The sequence below is a fragment of the Anopheles merus genome, chromosome 2L (assembly GCF_017562075.2).
Source record: "Anopheles merus strain MAF chromosome 2L, AmerM5.1, whole genome shotgun sequence".
Taxonomy (NCBI): Eukaryota; Metazoa; Arthropoda; class Insecta; order Diptera; family Culicidae; genus Anopheles; species Anopheles merus.
The window spans coordinates 36,286,503-36,305,913 of NC_054083.1; the positions used below are offsets into that span (position 1 = coordinate 36,286,503).

General features: G+C 41.2%; 1 protein-coding gene across 4 annotated transcripts in view; it reads left to right on the forward strand.

Annotated features, from left to right (window-relative positions):
• The window catches only part of LOC121593290, a 58,922-nt gene that overhangs the window by 13,700 nt on the left and 25,811 nt on the right, over positions 1-19,411 (forward strand). For all 4 annotated transcript variants that reach the window (XM_041915533.1, XM_041915535.1, XM_041915534.1 and 1 more), the window contains exon 2: positions 6,015-6,665. In XM_041915533.1, the coding sequence (XP_041771467.1) occupies positions 6,591-6,665 (75 nt within the window). In that variant the 5' untranslated portion in view covers positions 6,015-6,590. The remainder of the gene's footprint in view (positions 1-6,014; positions 6,666-19,411) is intronic.

A 19,411-nucleotide genomic window follows, 5' to 3' on the forward strand; every position in this document is an offset into this window, starting at 1 on the left:
ACATTGAATTTCATCCAGAACACAAACACCGAGCTAACCTTTTAGCTGCCCAGTCCCACTCAAACGAACACTCACACACCTCCGGATTGTTTGAATTCCATTTTACACAGCGGGCAGGAAAGCATATTATAATACCAACAGCCTTTATGCGGATACTTAAACAAACTGCACCAACTCTCTCCCTCTGCCATCAAAGCCTCCTAAAAAAAGTAAAGACACACACACATTTACTGGTATATCAAATATTGCCTCCCAACGCCGGTACGGTTGATTGTTTGCTGCCCTGGAGCCTTCGTCAACCGTCGGGCTACAAGCCAACGATCCATAAAAGCGTTCCTTACCAACCACCCAGCACGACGGCCCAGACGACGGCAACGGTAACGCGGGACATCTGTACGCGATGCGCTTTCGCACATGTTCGCGAACCGCGTGGGAAGAGGAAGAAAAGTTGTTTCCTCTATCTGATGGGACTCTGTTGCTGCTGGTACCGGGGACCGGCGATGCCGTGCGTGTGTCACTCGTGGGCTAAGGAGCATTCTTTTACGGTGTCACGGTTGAGCTGGGGCTGTAATTGATATAAGCGTTCAATTACAAGCTATCACGGCATTGGAAACGATGGCGACCCATAACGGTAACGTTCTACGAGCAAGCAAGCAAGCGTCGCCACAGTATGATTGCTTCGAGTTAAAGTCCAATTGAAACTTTCTCCACCTGCTCAAGACGGAGTCCAAGTTTTGTGATTTAAAGAAAAACAATTTATTGCTACCGAAACCAAACAAACAGCTCGCGCCGTTCTAAGCCAAAGCAACAACACACACTCCCATGCAAGCAGCTACCAGTCGGAGAGACATTAGATCCTCATTAGATGTTCATTGTGGCAGCTGTTTGTTCAAACGTGTGATAGTGTTTTTCACCCTTAGCTGTAGCAATTATCTCCGTTCCGGGCGATTGTGTGGTACGGTACGGCACGCGCGTGAGCCCGTAGCCTGCCCCGGTCTATCATAATGCGCTTTTCCACGCGCTCCTCGGGACGGGCGCAAATGTTACTAATGGGCTACATTTAGACCGATCCTACTCCAGGCGCACACGTACACGTTCCAGTTTTGTATTGATTTGTTCCATGTAGCAATGTGATTGTGTATGTGTGTGTGCTATTCAGGGATGGGAAAAGGGGCATTCTTTACATCAACAGCAACATGCAGACAGCAACAGCTGATGGATTGCTGGTGGGTGGAAAGAAAAAGATTATTGGATGATTATTCTGAATGCATGGGGCGCAATACAAGACAGTAGGACATTTATGAATGAAACATGATTGTCAGTTGTATGCGATATGATGTAGCTGTAGCGCGCGTGTTCAGCGGAAATAGTTGCATTTGAACGACATTTAAAAATAATTATGAGTAAACTAGAAGAAATTAAACGGAGAAAAAATTCGATTTTTCAAATAATTCAATTCAGGTGACGCAAAGAGTGTGATGCCTTTCAGCCATGCTAAGCAACCATATGATCGAAAATAATCATTAAAATCGATTGCTCACTAAAAGGCTTCTTAGAAAAATTGGGTTAAAGTAAGGCTCAGCCCTCTACGTTACATAGGAGAAGCGTTACATGCCATGAGACATTCCCAAGTACATTTTTATTATAGTTTTGTCATCCACGCGACCGACCAGAGTCAATTTTTAAATGAAAAATATTTAAAACTGCGATGAAAATAAAAGTTTTATGTTTTAAGATTAACCAATATCAAGGAAATTTAATTCTGAAACACAAGTTTTATACATAGTTTATGAAAAATAGCCAATAAAAGTTCGAAAAACTCTTGAAGCCTTAAATTGGAGTATAATTTCCAAAAGTATAAAATAAAACAACATGTAAAATATATTTAATTAAGTTAAATGTATGACATGTATTTATTGTCTATGAAATCTACGGTTCTGGCCATTTTAAATCATAATTACATTTAGTTTAAAGGCTTTTATAAGGGTGATGAATTAGGTTAATTAATAAATGTACACAATGATTATAATTCCAATATCATAGTTTTACCAATATGCCGAGGCTAAGAAATGTATAAGTATTTTAATATTTAAATTGTTTTAAAAGTAATTATTAATATTGCTATAATATTAATGAATATCAAAAATAGTAAAGGAAATAGTCACATATTTTTATTTTTATTTTAATGAATTATCAATGAATCTAAACCTTATAAACGATTGCTGAAAATTCATAAGATTTGTATTATTAGACATTATTATCTATCAATTTGCTTATCTACGACGGTTAAAAAAGGCGTTCAAATAATGCTGCTTGGATTTGAGATAAACAGGCGTTACGCGTAACGCTAGCGTAACGTAGAGGGCTGAGCCTTACTTTTACCAAAAATTGCACATGAATCAGACATGATCATTTGTAGGTAAAGGAACCAATTGACAATTGAACGATCGAATGATTTAATAAATGTTAACTATTCCTTTGTACGACAATGCATTGCAATCGTATCATTATGAAAAGAACGCTATTTCAAACAATAATGCTGACCTATGCAAATTGTGTCTGTTACACTATGTGCGAGCGCAGTTCAGCAATAGAAACTACATGGAATTATGAATGATTAAACCAATTAGGAACGATTGACAATAGTGTATTACAAACAAAAGTTTAATTACGGACGCGTTTAAAGTCAACGGAATAACATTTGATTGGTTTAATTATACCTGTCACATGTTGAGCATATGTCATTGACTAAACAATAGAAAATGTACAATAGGCAGTACTCAGAATGACAGCAATAAATCAATAGCAAAATAACGCGAAACATTAAGCATTCGAAACATTAAACATTTAAAAACTAGATTATTAAAAAGCAAAATTTATCATATCTTGTTGTGTGAAAACTACCTTCAGCATATTTTTTTTAGATAATTGAAACCCGATAGCAAACTAACAGCACATCTCCTGACAAGGAAATACAACCAACACCATACGGACACTAAATTCAATACACAACGAACAAAACCGTTGTGCAACAGAATGAATACGTGTCATGTTAATGGAACGATAACGTCTACCTGGAAATAGGATATAACATTTCCGGTGAATTGTATTTTCCAGTGCGCTTCTCAGTGAAGAAACTTCTTTGTCCCTCGCACAACTACAACAAGCACCAACAGGGGCAGTAGTTCCCAGTGCTGGTTGAGGCGGTAAATCGCGAGCAGCGCGGCTATACTATTTCTATACTTGTTGCCATCCACCAAAACGCGTACTATTTCCAGCCTTATGGGAACAATCAAACGGGTGTGCATGATCTGAACAGAGAAAAAGGAACAAAATTGTACCGCAAAAACACTTTGCTCGGAAACCATCCGAATGCTCCAAATTTACACCCTCCCACGTCCCAGCGATGCAGCAGTTGGTGGCTTCGTTTTGCATATGCGCCATTGCATCATTCGGTGTAAACATTGCAACTCTCTGTTGCGCATTCCCACCATGGACCAGGCCGTCTTGTGGCGAGAACGTACGGGTTTAAGCGTTCGGAGATGGTACTTCAAAGATAGTGTTCACATGTTGCAACCGCTGGCGATGTTTGGAGAGAAAATTCACTTGAAAACTATTTGGCATCGTCCAATAAGCAGGAAGCTAATGAGCATGCAAACGGTACGGTGCGTGTGCGTTAGCTGCACCGTACCGTATATCTGTACGATGTTTGTTTATCCACGCAAACACACATAGGGAAAGGGGTCCGCAAGTATTACACTGCAGCACTAGCTTCCCTGCAGTAAGCTGCAGCAAAGGTAATGTGGCAACTGCACAGCACATCAAACCTCAACCCCACACAAGAGGGCTGTAACAATCATAAGTTTATTGAATAGGCACTTTAAGGTCGTGCATTGTACGGTTTCCAACCAGTGGCGGATTTAGGGTATTGGGGGCCCTAAGCGTTAAAAGGAGTGGAGGCCCCACGGTTGGTGTCGAGTGGGGGGGGGGGGTGCATATTGTTGCATTAGGTTTTGAATCAAACACACTTTAATGGTTTGCTGATGGGGGGGGGTGCTCAGAATTCTCTGTGCTGGGGCCCTATAGTTTATGAGTCCCTTCATCCATTCATCCCTATCTAGCACAGAAGCTCTCGCTGATACTACTGTACACATTGTTCTATATGCTGGAATTACCATACACGGGGCCCCTACATTGACGGGGCCCCCCGCGGCCGCTCAGTCCGCGCACCGTTAAATCCGCCACTGTTTCCAACCCAAAAACAGGAGGGCTTGGGCATGTGGTATGAAGTTTTTAAACAACCCCTTTTACAACAGTTTCGTTTCATCAGTTCCGGGAAAATCTGAACATTTTGGCTCCGACTTGCCTCCCTTTGGTATGCTTTTATCGCAAAGCACCCGAAACTCAAACTCCACACCATGGCTTGAAGTGCCGCCGGGCAGGCAGAATAAATCTTTAAACTTTGCTAACGACCATTTTACGTACAGTTGTGCCAAGTGCCAGCCAGCCCTACCGAGCAACCACATGTAGGTAGGATGAAGTTTTTATTTCGGTAGTTAACATACGGAAGTGATTGTTTTTTTTTCTGTATATGTATAAAATTGGATGCTTCTGTTAGCACCTCACTGGAATTGTTTTAAGCTGTCAAAAAAATAAAACTAAAGTGCTTCAACAAACGGGAAAAGAAAACAGAGCAGCACGGCAGGGCAAGCCATTTCACGTGGTTCTCTTTGGGAGGCCAACACAAAAAGAATTGGTGGAGCTTGCAAAGAGTTATCCGAGCAATGCAAAGCACGTGAATCAGGGTCGGCAAACGTTCCAAAAAGGAATGACAAAAACAGCCTCCCAAAAGGTATGAGCGAATGGGTTTTGTGTTTTGTGCTTTTTTTTTGTTAATGTTGGGCTTTTAAACAGCCCACAAGAAGATGGAATTTTTGGTACGCCAAAATAGGACGCTTGAGTGAGATGAGTTTCGCGTCCAGACAAGTGAAGTACAGTATGAGTTAACGGCAAAATGGAGAAATTCTGCTCAGTTGGGGTAGTAAACGGCACCTCAAAAATGCTCGTTATTACAACCACAGACTATTCAGAACTGTGGTAGATGTTATCCAGATCAAGAAAAATGGAAAACACAAGGTGGCAAATGCTTGTTGTATTTTTGATTGCATATCGGCCTATGGATTACATCAAACAAGATTGCAAATATCAAAAACCGGTCTTAATAGTGAAGCAAAACAGTGTAGTAAATGGTTTTGTAAAAGGAAAATATTCTACATCGAAAAACAATACAGCCAATATCCGTTTTATGATTTAAAATTAGACTTCAACAGATGTGATTTGTGCTGTTAAATAAAGCTATGGAAAAGCTATTGTGATGTTACTTTTAGCTAGAGAGTAGATGTTTGAATCTTAGTAATAATAATAATAATAATAGTAATAATATAAGTAAGTAATAATATAAGTAAACTTACGGCAATTAGGAAAATACAAATTATTTTAAGTCTCTTGAATTGTCTTAAAATATTCATTACCATTAGCGGAATTAGATCGTTGATATTAGCGTCAATCGGTTTACATCAATTTCAAACTTAAGTAATATGATATAAGTAAAAAAAAAACAATCCAAAACAATTAGCATCCTTTGGCGAGGTAAAGGCGGACGAGCAAGTAATAATCAGAGAGAGGGCACAGGGCTCTCACTAATAACCTACAGCTCATCACTTGGCTTTTATTAGTAGAACCGTCAGCTTACGGCCTACTGATGTTGTGCAAACAATTAGCATCCTTGAAGTATTTAGTATTCTGGTAGGATTTCATTATTTTGCTTTATGGGATTGCTTTAAAAAAAGACTGCAAGTAAGAGATATCTATTTTGGTATACAACATATGATACGATTAAAATTCGATCGATACGATCGAGTTTGAAGTGCATTTTTTATGCATTGTATTTTCATGCTAAAGAACGTCTAACTAATTCTATACCCTTCTCTTCGCTTATCTTTCCTCACCAATAGGATTCGCTGCGACAGTTGCATGCTAGCCTTAACCGCGGCGCGTTCTAAGCAACAGTTGAATATTTATAAAGCCAACCTTCGAGCGTCTGGCAAAGCAAAACATTTGCCACCCACCCGCACGTCCACGTAAAGCGATGGATTCCGGCGAATGGAAAAATCCACCGGTGTGCCGGAAAGCGTAAAAGTATACCCCCCGAACCCAAACGGTAGTATGTTTAATGTCGGCGGAATTCCAGCGCACGGCGTAGTGTTGAGTGCGTTTGTTTTAACTTCCACCGCCACCACCAACGTCGCCCTGTTTCGGGGCACATGTTTAAAGGTCATTTCGTAGGCTGTGTCTCGGAGGAAATTTCAGTCTGCCAAGTAGCAGTTTGTGTGTGAGAGAGAGGAAAAAAAGGACTACAAAAGCGCACGGAAAACTAACCCATTGATGGTGCTTTTAAGTAAACAGCTTTAGATCGAGCGTGCGTGAAAGTGTTTGTGTGCTTTTATATTGTGTGAGGAAGTTGAAATTGCAAAAGGTAAATCGAACACGGTCAGTGTGTGTGTGTGTACCTTGACGGAAAACAATACAAAATGGCCATCCTGCATTCTTGCTGCCTTTGGCGAAGCGTTCGCCGGGGAAGCTTTGCGAGCGTCATCTACACACTGGTAAGTATGGGCAGATTGTTTGACTAACATTGGTAACCAATTAAAGTGATCATTTGAATTTAATTAATTTAAAGCAATTTGGCATTTAATTATATGGCAAATATGTGTGAAAATTTATTAAATTACTAACTTTATTTGAGATGAATTATTACCCAACTTTTCTTACTTCAAAGCTCATTAAAATCAGACGATGTTGTTAGCTTCTTAAAGCTGCCCACCAATACAAGATTTACCACAACTGCCTAACCTTTCGCTCTCAATTCAATCATCACGTTTTACTACCGCGTCTCGATACTCGCATCTAGAGGACTCAATCTTTCCACCGTGGTCCACCATAAGCTCCACCCGACAGTGCGGCGGATAAATCACTCCTAATCGATGACACGAACATTGTCAGCGGTGGATAGATCGATGAAGTTCGCTCTTCCCACTTCCACGACAAAACGGACTCACGGAAGGGCATTGATGACCGAAAACAAAACAAAAAATGGACCACCGCAGGCCGTGACCCAGCACGATTGACACGTTTATTAATAGCTATCAGCGCTCTAATTGGCCCCTAATAGCGTTGGCAACATGCAGCCCATAATGGCAAACCCGGCTGGTGGGGGCAGTTGGTTACTTAAATTATCGCACACACTCACACACACAAAGTTCGAGTGACCAAGAGGATGTCCGAACGGGCACCAGAAGGAAGTAGGAGGTGAAGGCTTGACCGAATCTCTTCCGTTTCGCAGTTTACGCGGTCAAACAGCTCGACAAGCCGAGTTGCTGAAAATGTCACCGTTTTCTTTTGATGTTTGTTGATTTACAAATACCGGGAAGATGAGAACACAGTCCTCGTAGTGAAATAGCAGGAAGGATATGTATTCAAATTTAGAGCATAATTTTGTGCGGCGTGAGAAATGATAAAGAATGCGTCCGGGGCTATTTTTAACTATTTTAACACCGGTCGAGCTCTGAGAAGTCATTTGAAAACAAACGTACTTCTACGAAGTATATAGCTAGACCAAACATATTGGAACGGATTAGTACTAATTCAATGGTTGGAACCGTGAGAAGTAAAAATCACTGAAAAGGCATGACATGTTTAATGTAACCAAAACGAATGATTGAACTATTGGCATTTTTAACATATTATATTTAACATATTACACACATTTTATGAACATAAAACATCAAAAATGGATGTTTAGTAAAGAAATAGCCTTGAAAGTATCGAAATGCTCAGTTTTGCGCGTTTGGTGCGAAAGTAAGCATTATGTTGCATACCTTTAGGCGTTTACTATTGCTCTCATGCCTATTAATCGTAGATAACTTTTATTCGTTTTCTTTTCTTGAACGTTTTGAGTAATAACTTATTTAATATTTCTTATAAGCAATCCCCGATTATGACTGTGGTTCGTTCAAATTCCATTCTTGAAATTCCCCTAGAGCTGCGTCGAAAAGGTAATTTGTTTCACAATGACCACTACCATTAAAGTGACGGTTGATGAAATTAAATCAAACCGTACCTGCTAAACGTACCGGCAACCAGTCGAAAAATTGGACCACACCCAGGGGAGAGGAGGCGCCAGTGCAGAGGGAAAATTGTTTCCCCGTACATTCCACCGTACGGTTCACGTCCAAACCTACAAAAAAAAAAACGACACAAAAATCAATCAATCATTAATCATTACGTTTCCGTTGATCGTTTCTTCAAACGGAACGCTGGCCAGTGGGATTTTCTTTTCGCCGACCAATTTCGCCGAGACGGGGAGCACATTTTGCTGACCTCATTGGGGAATTTGGTGCACTGTATGTGAGCAGTGTGGGTGTGTGTGTACGTTTTTGCAAAGGTTTAAGGACTGTTGGCATAGATTCCGCGTGAAAATGAACCAAGGACAGTTAATTTTTGCTGTCACCCTTGTGGAAGCGCAGAAAACCCCGGACGCTCGCTGGTACCGACCGGAAGCGGGGGCCGGTTTTAGGGGGACTGGAGTGCTTAGGGGACTGGAGGGTAACCTGATTTTCTTTGCAACCTAAATTCTATAGCCCCATTCCGCCACTGTCCGCCACGCAGGTCAATAGCGGTGGGATTAGGGGACATCCTGCCCGAAACTGTTGTTGTCCCCCGTTCACCCAAGTGGCCACCCTAATCCGGGAGCGTTTCCGTCCGTTCCCTGGCGATAATTATTATCCGTCCGTTCCGTCGAAAACTGTGCCATCGCTCCAGAGGAGCGAAAAAGGACCGGGATAAGCAGTGCAGGCCACTCAGGATCGACCAGGATTTGCCTGGATGACATATGGGCGTTGCGAAGGTCCTCGGGAAGATTAAATTGCAGCGACAGTGTGGGAGCGAAACTGTACACGAAAAAGATCTCTCGACCCAACCAGCAGGGAGGGGGGGGGGGGATGGGGAGGAGGATTAGCCTTGGGAAGCACTAGAAGCAGCAGCTTCATGCATGTTTTCGCTAAAACCATGGTTCGGCACCATTATTTCGCTGCTTCAGATTTTGTTTGTGTCGAGTGCTTGAGGAGTTTGACGCTAGTGGGAAGGCTACCCGTCTCTTGTTACCCGAGCAGGTGGTCGCGCACGGTTCAAGTGTTATCAGAGACCTGCTCCGGGAAGAAAATCTGACCGTGCATTCAAATCACGGCGCACCCCCATCCCAAGCCAAAGCCACCTCAACACACCACGACCACTTCAAAATAACTACTGTGAAAATCCATTCAGCAAAGAAAAACAGGAAGTCGCCGCGGTAATGGAATGCTTTGTTAACTGTTCAAGTGGGCCCACCCTTATTATTGGTGCCGTCCACTACAATCACTCACTTCAGTGGACAGCTTCGGTTTGGGTTTCGGTGCGCTCCCGTGCGCTGGTCCCACGGCAGTTGCTCCCTAGGGGTGCACTCCCGGTGTGTATCCGGCGTGCCACAACAATGCAGCACATCGACTTCTGTTCCCGATTGTCCGTTGAATGGACGCTTTCGAGCGAAAACACATTCACACACACAAACATAATGGAAATAGTTGTGTGTGTAGGGAGCAGTGCGGTACGGCAAGCAAAATAATAGGGATCAGTTCCACAATAGGAATTTGTGTAGTCGAATAGGAATAAAAGCGCCGATGGACAGCGGTATTGCAAACGGTGAAGGTCATGTTTTACAATGGATAATGTTGCCATTATGCTATCGTTATGGTAAGGAGAGCAAACTAATCCCACACATTATGTATTGTGCAAGGGGGTTGCACAATGCTCGGCACGAACTAAGTGTTGGCTTCTTGTGCAGTTGACAGTTTCGTTTGGGGTAGCGTTTTGCTGCTTTTTTGCGTTGCGAGAATACTGTTTTTCCGCTCCTTTCTCGGTACCTTTACGAAGAAATATGTGTCTTTTTACCATCACATAAATATCAGAGCACAATTGTGCATAGATTTAGACAAATACATGTTTGCACACATTCAAGGACGTTATAATGCTTTTAAAGTATGATTTGAGTTTTATACCTACAGCTTCATCTTTTTTCAACACTTTTTAGATTTACATTATTGTGTTTTACCAAGATTTTACAAATCAAAGTTGATTACGATGTAAGAGGAAATCATAGTTTTATGTTGCCAACTATCGACTGCCACTATTACGCAATGATAGACTCACTTCATGATGATTGTTCGTTTATTGGCAAAGAGTTTAAAATTAAACTGTGGTACTGTGCTTTGTCCACTGTTTTCCCAGCAATGTCTACTTAAATTTCCTCGTTATCTTCTGTACTCGTTTTCAAAGGGTATTTGCGGGCAGTTGTGACAGGCTTGTAAAGCTCCACCTTCAGTTGATTGCAACTAAAACCACTATATGATCTTCTGGGCAGCAACATGCTAGGTGCACACTACATCTGCTCTTTCATGAACCAATAATTGTAGGAGCAAGTACTAGGAAAAGGGTAGCATGCAATAGGATAAGAATGGAATATAATTGGAGCAGTGACAGAGTTGCTCGAATGAGGTCTCTTTTATGTCCTAATATTGAGATGTAACTAGTGACAGTACAGAATCAAGCAAATTTATTACTGATGTTGAACACAATTAAAGGATATAATAGCAATAGGTCTACAAATTTAGAAGTTAAAAGAAAGAGATAGATAGATTGGGAACCACATGGCAGTGACACATGCACGTAATGGAGTAAAGGACATAAGGAACCAATCTAAAAGATCTCTGCATATTATTTCCCTTTGGAAGGCTTATCTAATATATCTCTTCTTCTTGTTTGGCTCAACAACCGATGCCGGTCAAGGCCTGCCAACCCCACTTGTGGGGTTGGCTTTCAGTGACTTATTGATTTCCCCCCATAGCAGGATAGTCAGTCCTACGTATGGCGGCACGGTCTATTTGGGGCTTGAACCCATGACGGGCATGTTGTTAAGTCGTACGAGTTGACGACTGTACCATGAGACCGGCTTAATATCTAATATATAATTTATTAAAACTTTGTATTAAAATTTGAGCTCTAAGAGTCCTTGTTCCAGTATAGAATGTCTTTGTTTTGAGTGTTGCCTTGACTATGGACAATAACATCACGGATTGCACCGTAACTCAAACGATTGCTGTATAATTATGACATTTTCTGCCAAGCATTTTTGGCGCATCTCACTTTGCTCTGATTTGATGATGGGAGAATTGCTTCCAGAGCATCCACTATCCCAACATTACAGACAGTTTCCTCGTAGCTTACGTTCACGCGTTCCAGTTAACCTTGTCCGCCATTTGCAACGACATTAAAATTCCGATTCCAACAGGTTGAAATGATTGCAACAAAGAAACATCACTCGGAGCGTACAAGCAGGGGCATATTTTGTCCGATCCCCAACACTTGCAAAATCCTGCTGCTCTCGCTCCTCCTGCGGTGATGTGCATCTGTTGACTACTGATGCTGTACATGCCGGTACCACCAGTGACACCAGTTCGCACTAGCAGAGCTATGTGCATTCAGTGCAATGAAAACATTCCCAAAAGAGAGCAAGGAACGCTCGGCCGTGCTCTCCCTGTGCGCTGCAAAGCATCCGAGGCGAGTCCCTATTTCATCCGTCGCTTGTCGTCGCTCGTACGCGCGCTGAGACATGTGCAGTGCAAAAAGACCACGGTACGGTGGTACCGGTACCGTACAGTATACTCCGCCCGGGAAACCATCATTGCTTCCCGGGGATTAGCGATTTAATTACGCGCGCCCGCCCGTATCAGGAAGATGATGGTTGATGAGTGAAACATTCCATCTAACAAGATGATGCGCTCGTTGGTGGAAGGAATATGTTCGTCGGCGCGCGAAGCAACACTGGTTTGGCGCTACATACGGCGAGAAATAATTATCCTGATAAGAGGAATGTGTTAACCAGCAGTAAAGGATGCCCGCTTTCCACTCATTCACAGACGGTTGGAGAGTTTAGTTTAATTGGAATGAGGCTTTTCAAAGGAAAGGAAGAAGCTAGACTGCAGCAGCCAACAGAGGCGTCTGCATCTGTACGAACGTATAAGGTGTGTTTTTTTATTCTATTTCTCCAAATTAATTGGATTATTAAACAGGGAAAGGTCATCAATATCATGCCAAATCATTGCATTTATTTAATCCGAACGCCCCAAAACGAAGATCACCCTGAACAAATGTGTCAATCCCGCCCAAAATGGCACGTCCTCGTTCTCCATTATTATCCCCAAGCTAATGGGATGGGAATGGTCAATTCAGGCCACAGGCAACCTGTTGAGTTTCCGGTTCCTGAAGGAAGCGAAGAATCTTAATGCTTCTCCACCTTCCATCGTGCCGTTTCTCGGAATTCTTCCACCCCAACGGACAAGACCGATGTGGCCGATGCGTGCGAGAGAATTCGGTAACAATCTTGCAAAAGGCAATCATCATCCAACCACCCACCCACCCACCCGATAAGATCCATCCGGGAGAGAAATGGCAGCGTATGTCTATTTCCGGTTCAACATCCGGAATATCTGGTTTCGTGTCCTCCATTTCCTTGCAGCCGTGTGTCCTTCCCTCGTGTCCTTCCCAATTCCCTTTCGGTCCTACCATCGCAGCCACCCCTCTTGGCAGTATGTGGAGCAAACAACCGTCAGCGAGCGAACGAGCCCAGCGCCGACTTGACAGAATCCATGTCGTTTATCTTGTTGACTAATGGCAGCATTCAAGTTCGATTCGATTTCTCCCGCCAGCCAGCCAGCCAAACCGTCCACCTTGACGCAGATGTTTCGTGTCACATGGTTTCGGAGATGGTTCGCCGTTCTGGTACGTACATTCCCGGCACCAGCATTCCCATGCGAAATGGGTTTGTTTACTTGCGCCCGCTGGGTAATTAGGACAATCGGAGTACTCGCTCGCGTCATAACTGCCTGACGAGTGGTCGAAGTAGGATGGCTTCAGCGCACTATGGACGTTTGTTTGCGGTCCTGTGTAGCGGGCAGCAGCAATGTTCTTACGGGAAGATGTACTCGCTATTTTTACGCTTGAATTGCGGGCAAAGTTTTAATGACTTTTAAAAGCTATCACTGCAATTAGATTTCTAGTTTTCCCGAAATAAGTTGTAACAATATGCGGGAGATGTTTTATTAAGCGCCGCGTGTACAACTGTTCCCAGGTAGCAGGTTTAACAGTGCTTGTAGCAATACTGCATTCCAGGAACCGTTGCCTGCTGGCGATGGTCTTTTAAAGCTTTTGATTGTCTTTTTGTGTGTGCTCCCTTCGTAGACTGTCAGTTCGTAGGAAGTATCATAGAAGAGTAAAAGTTTTGTATTAATATCCCAAGAAACATGTTTGAAATTTGTAGCGCGTATGTCTTCCAAATTAATAGCAAATGCTTTTAATTGCATCTTGTTTACTAAATCGTGTCAATTTCCAAAAGGGATTCAATCTTCAAGATTTTGATATGCTTTTTCAACCGGAAATTGGTCAGTTTATTGAACTATGAGTGGTTGAATGAAAGAAAAAAACGAATTGATCGCAATTAAAAATGTGACATTTTCCCTTTTGACTTATATCGGGTTTATAAGACTCGGATTGGATTAAAACTTTGATCCCAAGTGATGTATATTTGTCCAAACAATCAAAGGGCAACTGGTCATCATCAATAAACATTGAGGGAGTACCTGGTAGATCGGACATCATGGTAGATTATATATCTAATTGCTTAAAACCACATGAAAGAATAATAGATTTGGAGAAATTGGACAAGTAATTTTGAAAAAAAAAAACCCATCTGATGTAGCTGTAAGCAGTGCATTTTTTGTGAAGCAACGAGGAAAGCTCTTTTTTAACAGTTACAGGGTTTCCCACGATGTATTAGTCAATTATCGTGATTTTTTGGTGTGTTCCCACGATTTTTTGATCGTATCCCATAGATTTTTGGTTCGTTTCCACAATTTTTTGGTATTTTCCGATTGGATATCAATACAATTGGACCAAAAAATTCTGGGAAACGGTTAAAAAAATCGTGGAAACGCACCAAAAAAATATGGGAACCCATCAAAAATTGATGGGAACCAACCAATAAATCGTGGGAAACCCTGTATCAGCTGTGTTGCCAAAGTTTATCACAATTTGGTCGTTACTGCCATGGCTACGAGCTATTAGAGTTAGCTTCGATCGTTAGACTTCGGAAATACCCAGTCTCAGGCATCAGTGCTAAACGTTGACAACACTAATCGTATGCTGTGTCGCCCTCTGCCGTGAATCACGCGAAGCAAAGACTGTGCAAAGCAACCGTTCATAATGCTTAAGAAGATGTGATGTGATATGATATCATAAAGTATCTGTTAAGCATCTCCTACCACTTCACTTCACTTTACATATCAAACGCCCCGATAAGCGTTCAAAAATTGCATAACATTCACAATCAATCCATGTTTCGTTTGATGTTTATCCTATCATCGTACGAAAAAGCGGAAACCATAATGCTTCAATGCACTCACTACTGCAATGTTCATAATAATGCAATAGAGAAGCGTTAGAAAATGGTCAAGTCACCTTTAAATCACACTCATTAGTTGGCACACGGTGTCGGTATCGTTAATTGGTTCAACTTCAAACTGAAAACACTTCAACGAGCAAGACGGAGGTGCTCAAGTGTACCTTTCGTTGTTGTTTGCGTCGGTGTGTAATTATATGCAAAACGCAATGCCGGAACAGCTTGCATGCTTCTTTCCGTTCGATTAAGCATACTGGGAATTGTGCGTGGTCAAGAAATAATTGCACAAGACTTTGTGTGGGCATGACGGGCCGGACGATACGTTGCGGAGATGAAAATGTGCTATTAGCATGCGATTTCAAGCGTTGGTAGAAACGCTGCACATAAAATTCTAATTGGATTAGCATAAGCTGTCAAATCGAATCAAAGCATTTGTGTGTGTGTGTGTGTGTGTTTAAGTAATGATAAGCAGACTGTCTTTTGTAAGCTGATGCTTTAAAGCGTGACACTGTTTCGCAACAGATCTTCAATTTTAAAGACAAAAAAGGCAATCATGAGTTACAAAGGTCTGTCGAAAAAGAACTATTTGTTTGCTACAAGATGTGATTAGTCACGATTGAATGTGAGACAAACTTGTAGACAAACCTAACACACTCAATTGACAGCGTCTAGGGACTACTGTTGAGATTGATAAGGCTCCATCACCGAAAGACGCCCTACTTTCTCGCTGTGGCTCGTTCCCGTATTGACATGTTCACGTCCCACGTGCTGTTGATGTGAATGTTTTCGTCTCTTTTGTCAGAAAACAAAGAAAACAGACAGCTGGCTCTCTCGATTGAATTTGTCAGCAATTCCATTTCGTTATTTTTTTTTCTTCTTCTTCATCAAACCCCGTTATAAATTCGATGCCGGATTCATGGCATGAATGTTCCGGCAGCAAAAATCTTTTTTCTCCATAAAAAATAACAATGCAAAACAATTGTTCCCCAATCAGGGGGACCCTTTTTTGCCGCTTCCCATGTGTTTGCATTATTACATTCTCATGGTGTCTGTGTGTGTGTGTGTGTCCACTTTCTCCTTCATCCCATGTTGATACGATTGAGGTGGAATATATTTATGGACCTGTCACTCCTTTTTAGCTACTCCCCATTTCCCAGTGTTTATCTTTCGGGGGTTCATCTGTCACCAGCCGGCAGTGGCTTTAGAGCTTGATTGATTTTGATGTCTTAAAGGAAGTCTTAAATCTTGGCGAACAAAGCACGAATGCCGCACAACAGCGCACGTGCACTGCTCGTGAAGGGTCCCGTTTCCCCCCCTCCGACAGAACCACATCAAACATGCCCGCCTTTGCGGTCATCATACACAGCACGTGTTCGATAAAAGCTTTTTCGAATTCCAATGCTGCTGGTGCTTTATTTATACGCCACTAAGCAAAGCCGGTACGGTCCCGGGGTACGGTCGCACTGTCAATTGCAGATTTGTCGCTGGACGCTACACGGCAGGGCAGTGAAATAGAACGATAGTAATAAGGAGCGGGCACTCCGGGCGTTGGTAACAAGTTTGCCCGTCCGCTCTGCTGCTTGCGACAAACTTATTCGATTAAGGGGTGCTTTTTTTTGCTTTGTCTACTCTTTTCGTCATCACTCGACGGGTTGGCTGCAAACGCGGGCCGTTGCGTTAATGGCAACAAGGTAAATTACGGAACAAAGTTTATTCGCTGTCTGTTTTCATTCGCCTTTTTTTTTTTGAGTGTTTGTTAAAACTCGCCGTGCTGCACTTGTTGCTGGCTTGGCCGCCAGTTGAAAGGGACATCATTATAATCGTAGGATTAATTAATGTATCGCGTCATTTGCATTACTATCGGCTAAAAATAACACAACACATTTATGTGAAAATGTAGTCATGTATCCATTAAAAAATATCGGAAAAAATATCCGATATTTTTATAATTTTATGAATTTTTATGAATTTTACATTCATGAATAATTTAATGTATTTATGTATTTATGACAAAATAAGGCTTCTTGTTTCAATAAACAAGGCTAATGGCTTTGTTGTAATCTTGTATAAACGTCAAAACTCAATATAAAACGATAAATGACATTGTAAAATAGTACAAGAAACGCTGATAGTCCTATGAATGAATAAGTTCAAAGAAAGAAACAAAAGTTGAGGAGCGTAAACCCCACAGAAAATAAGCATTCATTATACACACATCAACCTGTACCGAGAATTCCATAATTATGGTTCAACAGAATGTATGCATGACGACAAATTGCTTGGTAAATAACGTGATAATTGGAAATGATGTAATTAGGCTACATTGTGTACGTGCAATCCATGATTGCCTTGCTCTTTCTCTATCTCTCCCTCTTCAAACAAAAACCTCAACCTTCATCATTGCTATGAATTATACATATTCCATAGAGTTCGATTTAAAATATTTAAACTTCCTTATCAAAAAAAAAAAACGTAAATCGTTCATCCATCAAACGATCTCGCCCGACAGTGCAACCGCAAAAAAAAAAATTGGAAAAATCCAATCAAACATGAAACAATATTAACGACCCGACCAACCATAAACGATCACCAGTATTTGAGCGCTAACTTCATTACACTTTCAAGTGCTCTCCGCCGGTCATATTACCCGGAAAGGCAACATAATACAACCGGGCCGGGTGTAAAGGAAAGAAAGAAAAAAAACAGCCTGTTTATTTGCGGGTCGCGTGAAGTGGGCATACAAAATTGTGGAACAAAAACTGCGCCGCCAGGATCAGTTACGCGGGACATTGAAGTTCTCGGCTTGCTGTGCTGATTCTGTTGCTTCGCGGCATTGATATTTATACATCGGCCTGGTGGCTTCCCATGGGGTGAGATCCCAGTGAAAGCTGAGACCGTTTACAGGGAATCAGGCAAAGCAGACGAGCACGCACACGCCTATTTGCATAAAATAGATAGGAAAAGTTTCAAAGTCACCGGATTTCGCATGCTTTCACAGCAAAACAAAAAAATACTGGAGGATTATGTATCTCCCGCTGATCGCTGTCTCGAGTTCACAGCTCAGTTCAGTTGAGCCCGGGCCCGGCACAGCATTCGAGGTTGCCAAAGGTGACAATTTTCGGTGGGGCAAAAGAGGAGGCTTTGACTTTTGCTTGGCTGCTGATCGATAGTGAATATTGTAATGCTGCGGTTCAGGCTGGGTGTTAGTTGAAAAGCATGTTTAAGCACGGTGTAAGGCGTTGATTAGTTTGGTGGTTTGTGGCCGGTTTGAAAGTTGAAATCAACACCGTACGCTGTGCTGTAGCGTTCCTTTCATTCCTGCGGTAAGCTGATAGTTGGGAAGAATGTACATACAGCTTCGAGGAGTCTGCTAAGTGAGTATTAATGTTTGAAGAGAAATTATGGTCGGATGGTTTCAGATTTGAGATTCAAGTATGTCGCCTTCAGGGCGATGAAGCTTGATCGGTTAATTTAATTAATGCAAATCCTTTGGTCGTTGGAATAATTTAATTATCACTAATACTGAATTATTTGCGGTGGATAAAATATCATTTTATGGATGACAATTATCTTGAAACATTGTCCATAAAATAACTATTTATGTGAATATATTGAGCATCTAGTCACAAAATCTTACAAAGCTATGCTATTTTCAATTTGAATGAAGTAGAAAAATGTTTATTTTGCAAATCACTGGCCACACCGAGTTTAAATAAATGGAAAAAGCAATCTGACAGTTACACAAATATATTATCACTCTTAGTATGCTCCTCATTTTGATGGACGGATTGAAAAAATAGAAATATAATTAAATTTTTTTTACAAAATTTGTAAAAACAGTTATGGTTTTCCAAAGGTAATTAATTGAATCTCACAACATTTGTTAGGGTAATTGTACTAATAGTGGTGCAATTTGTAGTGATACAGATATGTTTTAATGGATCTAAAGTGTCTGGGAAGACAATTTCTGATTATTTTAACACATAGCAATTGCAATATGTTTTATCTTCGCCATCACAGCCATTTTTACCATGAAATCCATCAAATTTACGAAAAAATACATATGTTTGTGACTGATTCGTTGTATCTATAATGGTGGCATGGTTCCTTTAGTCGTCGTATTATGTTCCTTTAGTGGTGGTAAACAAAGATACCTCCAAAAAAGGTATAATATTAATGAAAATTAGTTTCGAGGCTGTTTTCGTATGGATATCAAGGATTACTGCTATAATATTGGTTTCTTGCGTAATTTGATCGTAAAAATGTATAAATTTGATTGATGAAACTATTGACAAAAGCACTGCATCACACCTAGTCGGCAACCCACACCCGGAAAAGTGTGATTGATTTGAAGTCAATTTTTCATTCAGCCGAATAAGCGAATTTTGGACTTTTTTTTTGGTAAATTACCGACAAAAAACTCATTTCTGTTGCTTATTTTAGTGAAAACAGTACGACATGTCAAAAATATCATCGAAAAAATCTAAAATGACCTGTTTCAATAAGATTTTATAACTACAACCACTATAGGAACATGTCTGTTTTGTGTACCTTTAAAGGGACTGTGGTAAAAAACACTTAAAAATGTGAATTACGAGAGGCGGATGCTAAAAAGCCTGATAAAAAAATAAATCAACAACAACAACCTTTAATCGATACGAATGTAAAACTAAAAGTATGGAAAAAGCTGTGCGTGCGGCGTGTGCTGGAATATTCAAATTTATTAGGAATTTTCATGAATATATGATAGCATTTTTGTCGTGATTGTAGATAGAGAACAGCTAGGTAGATGAAATTGTTTGAAAA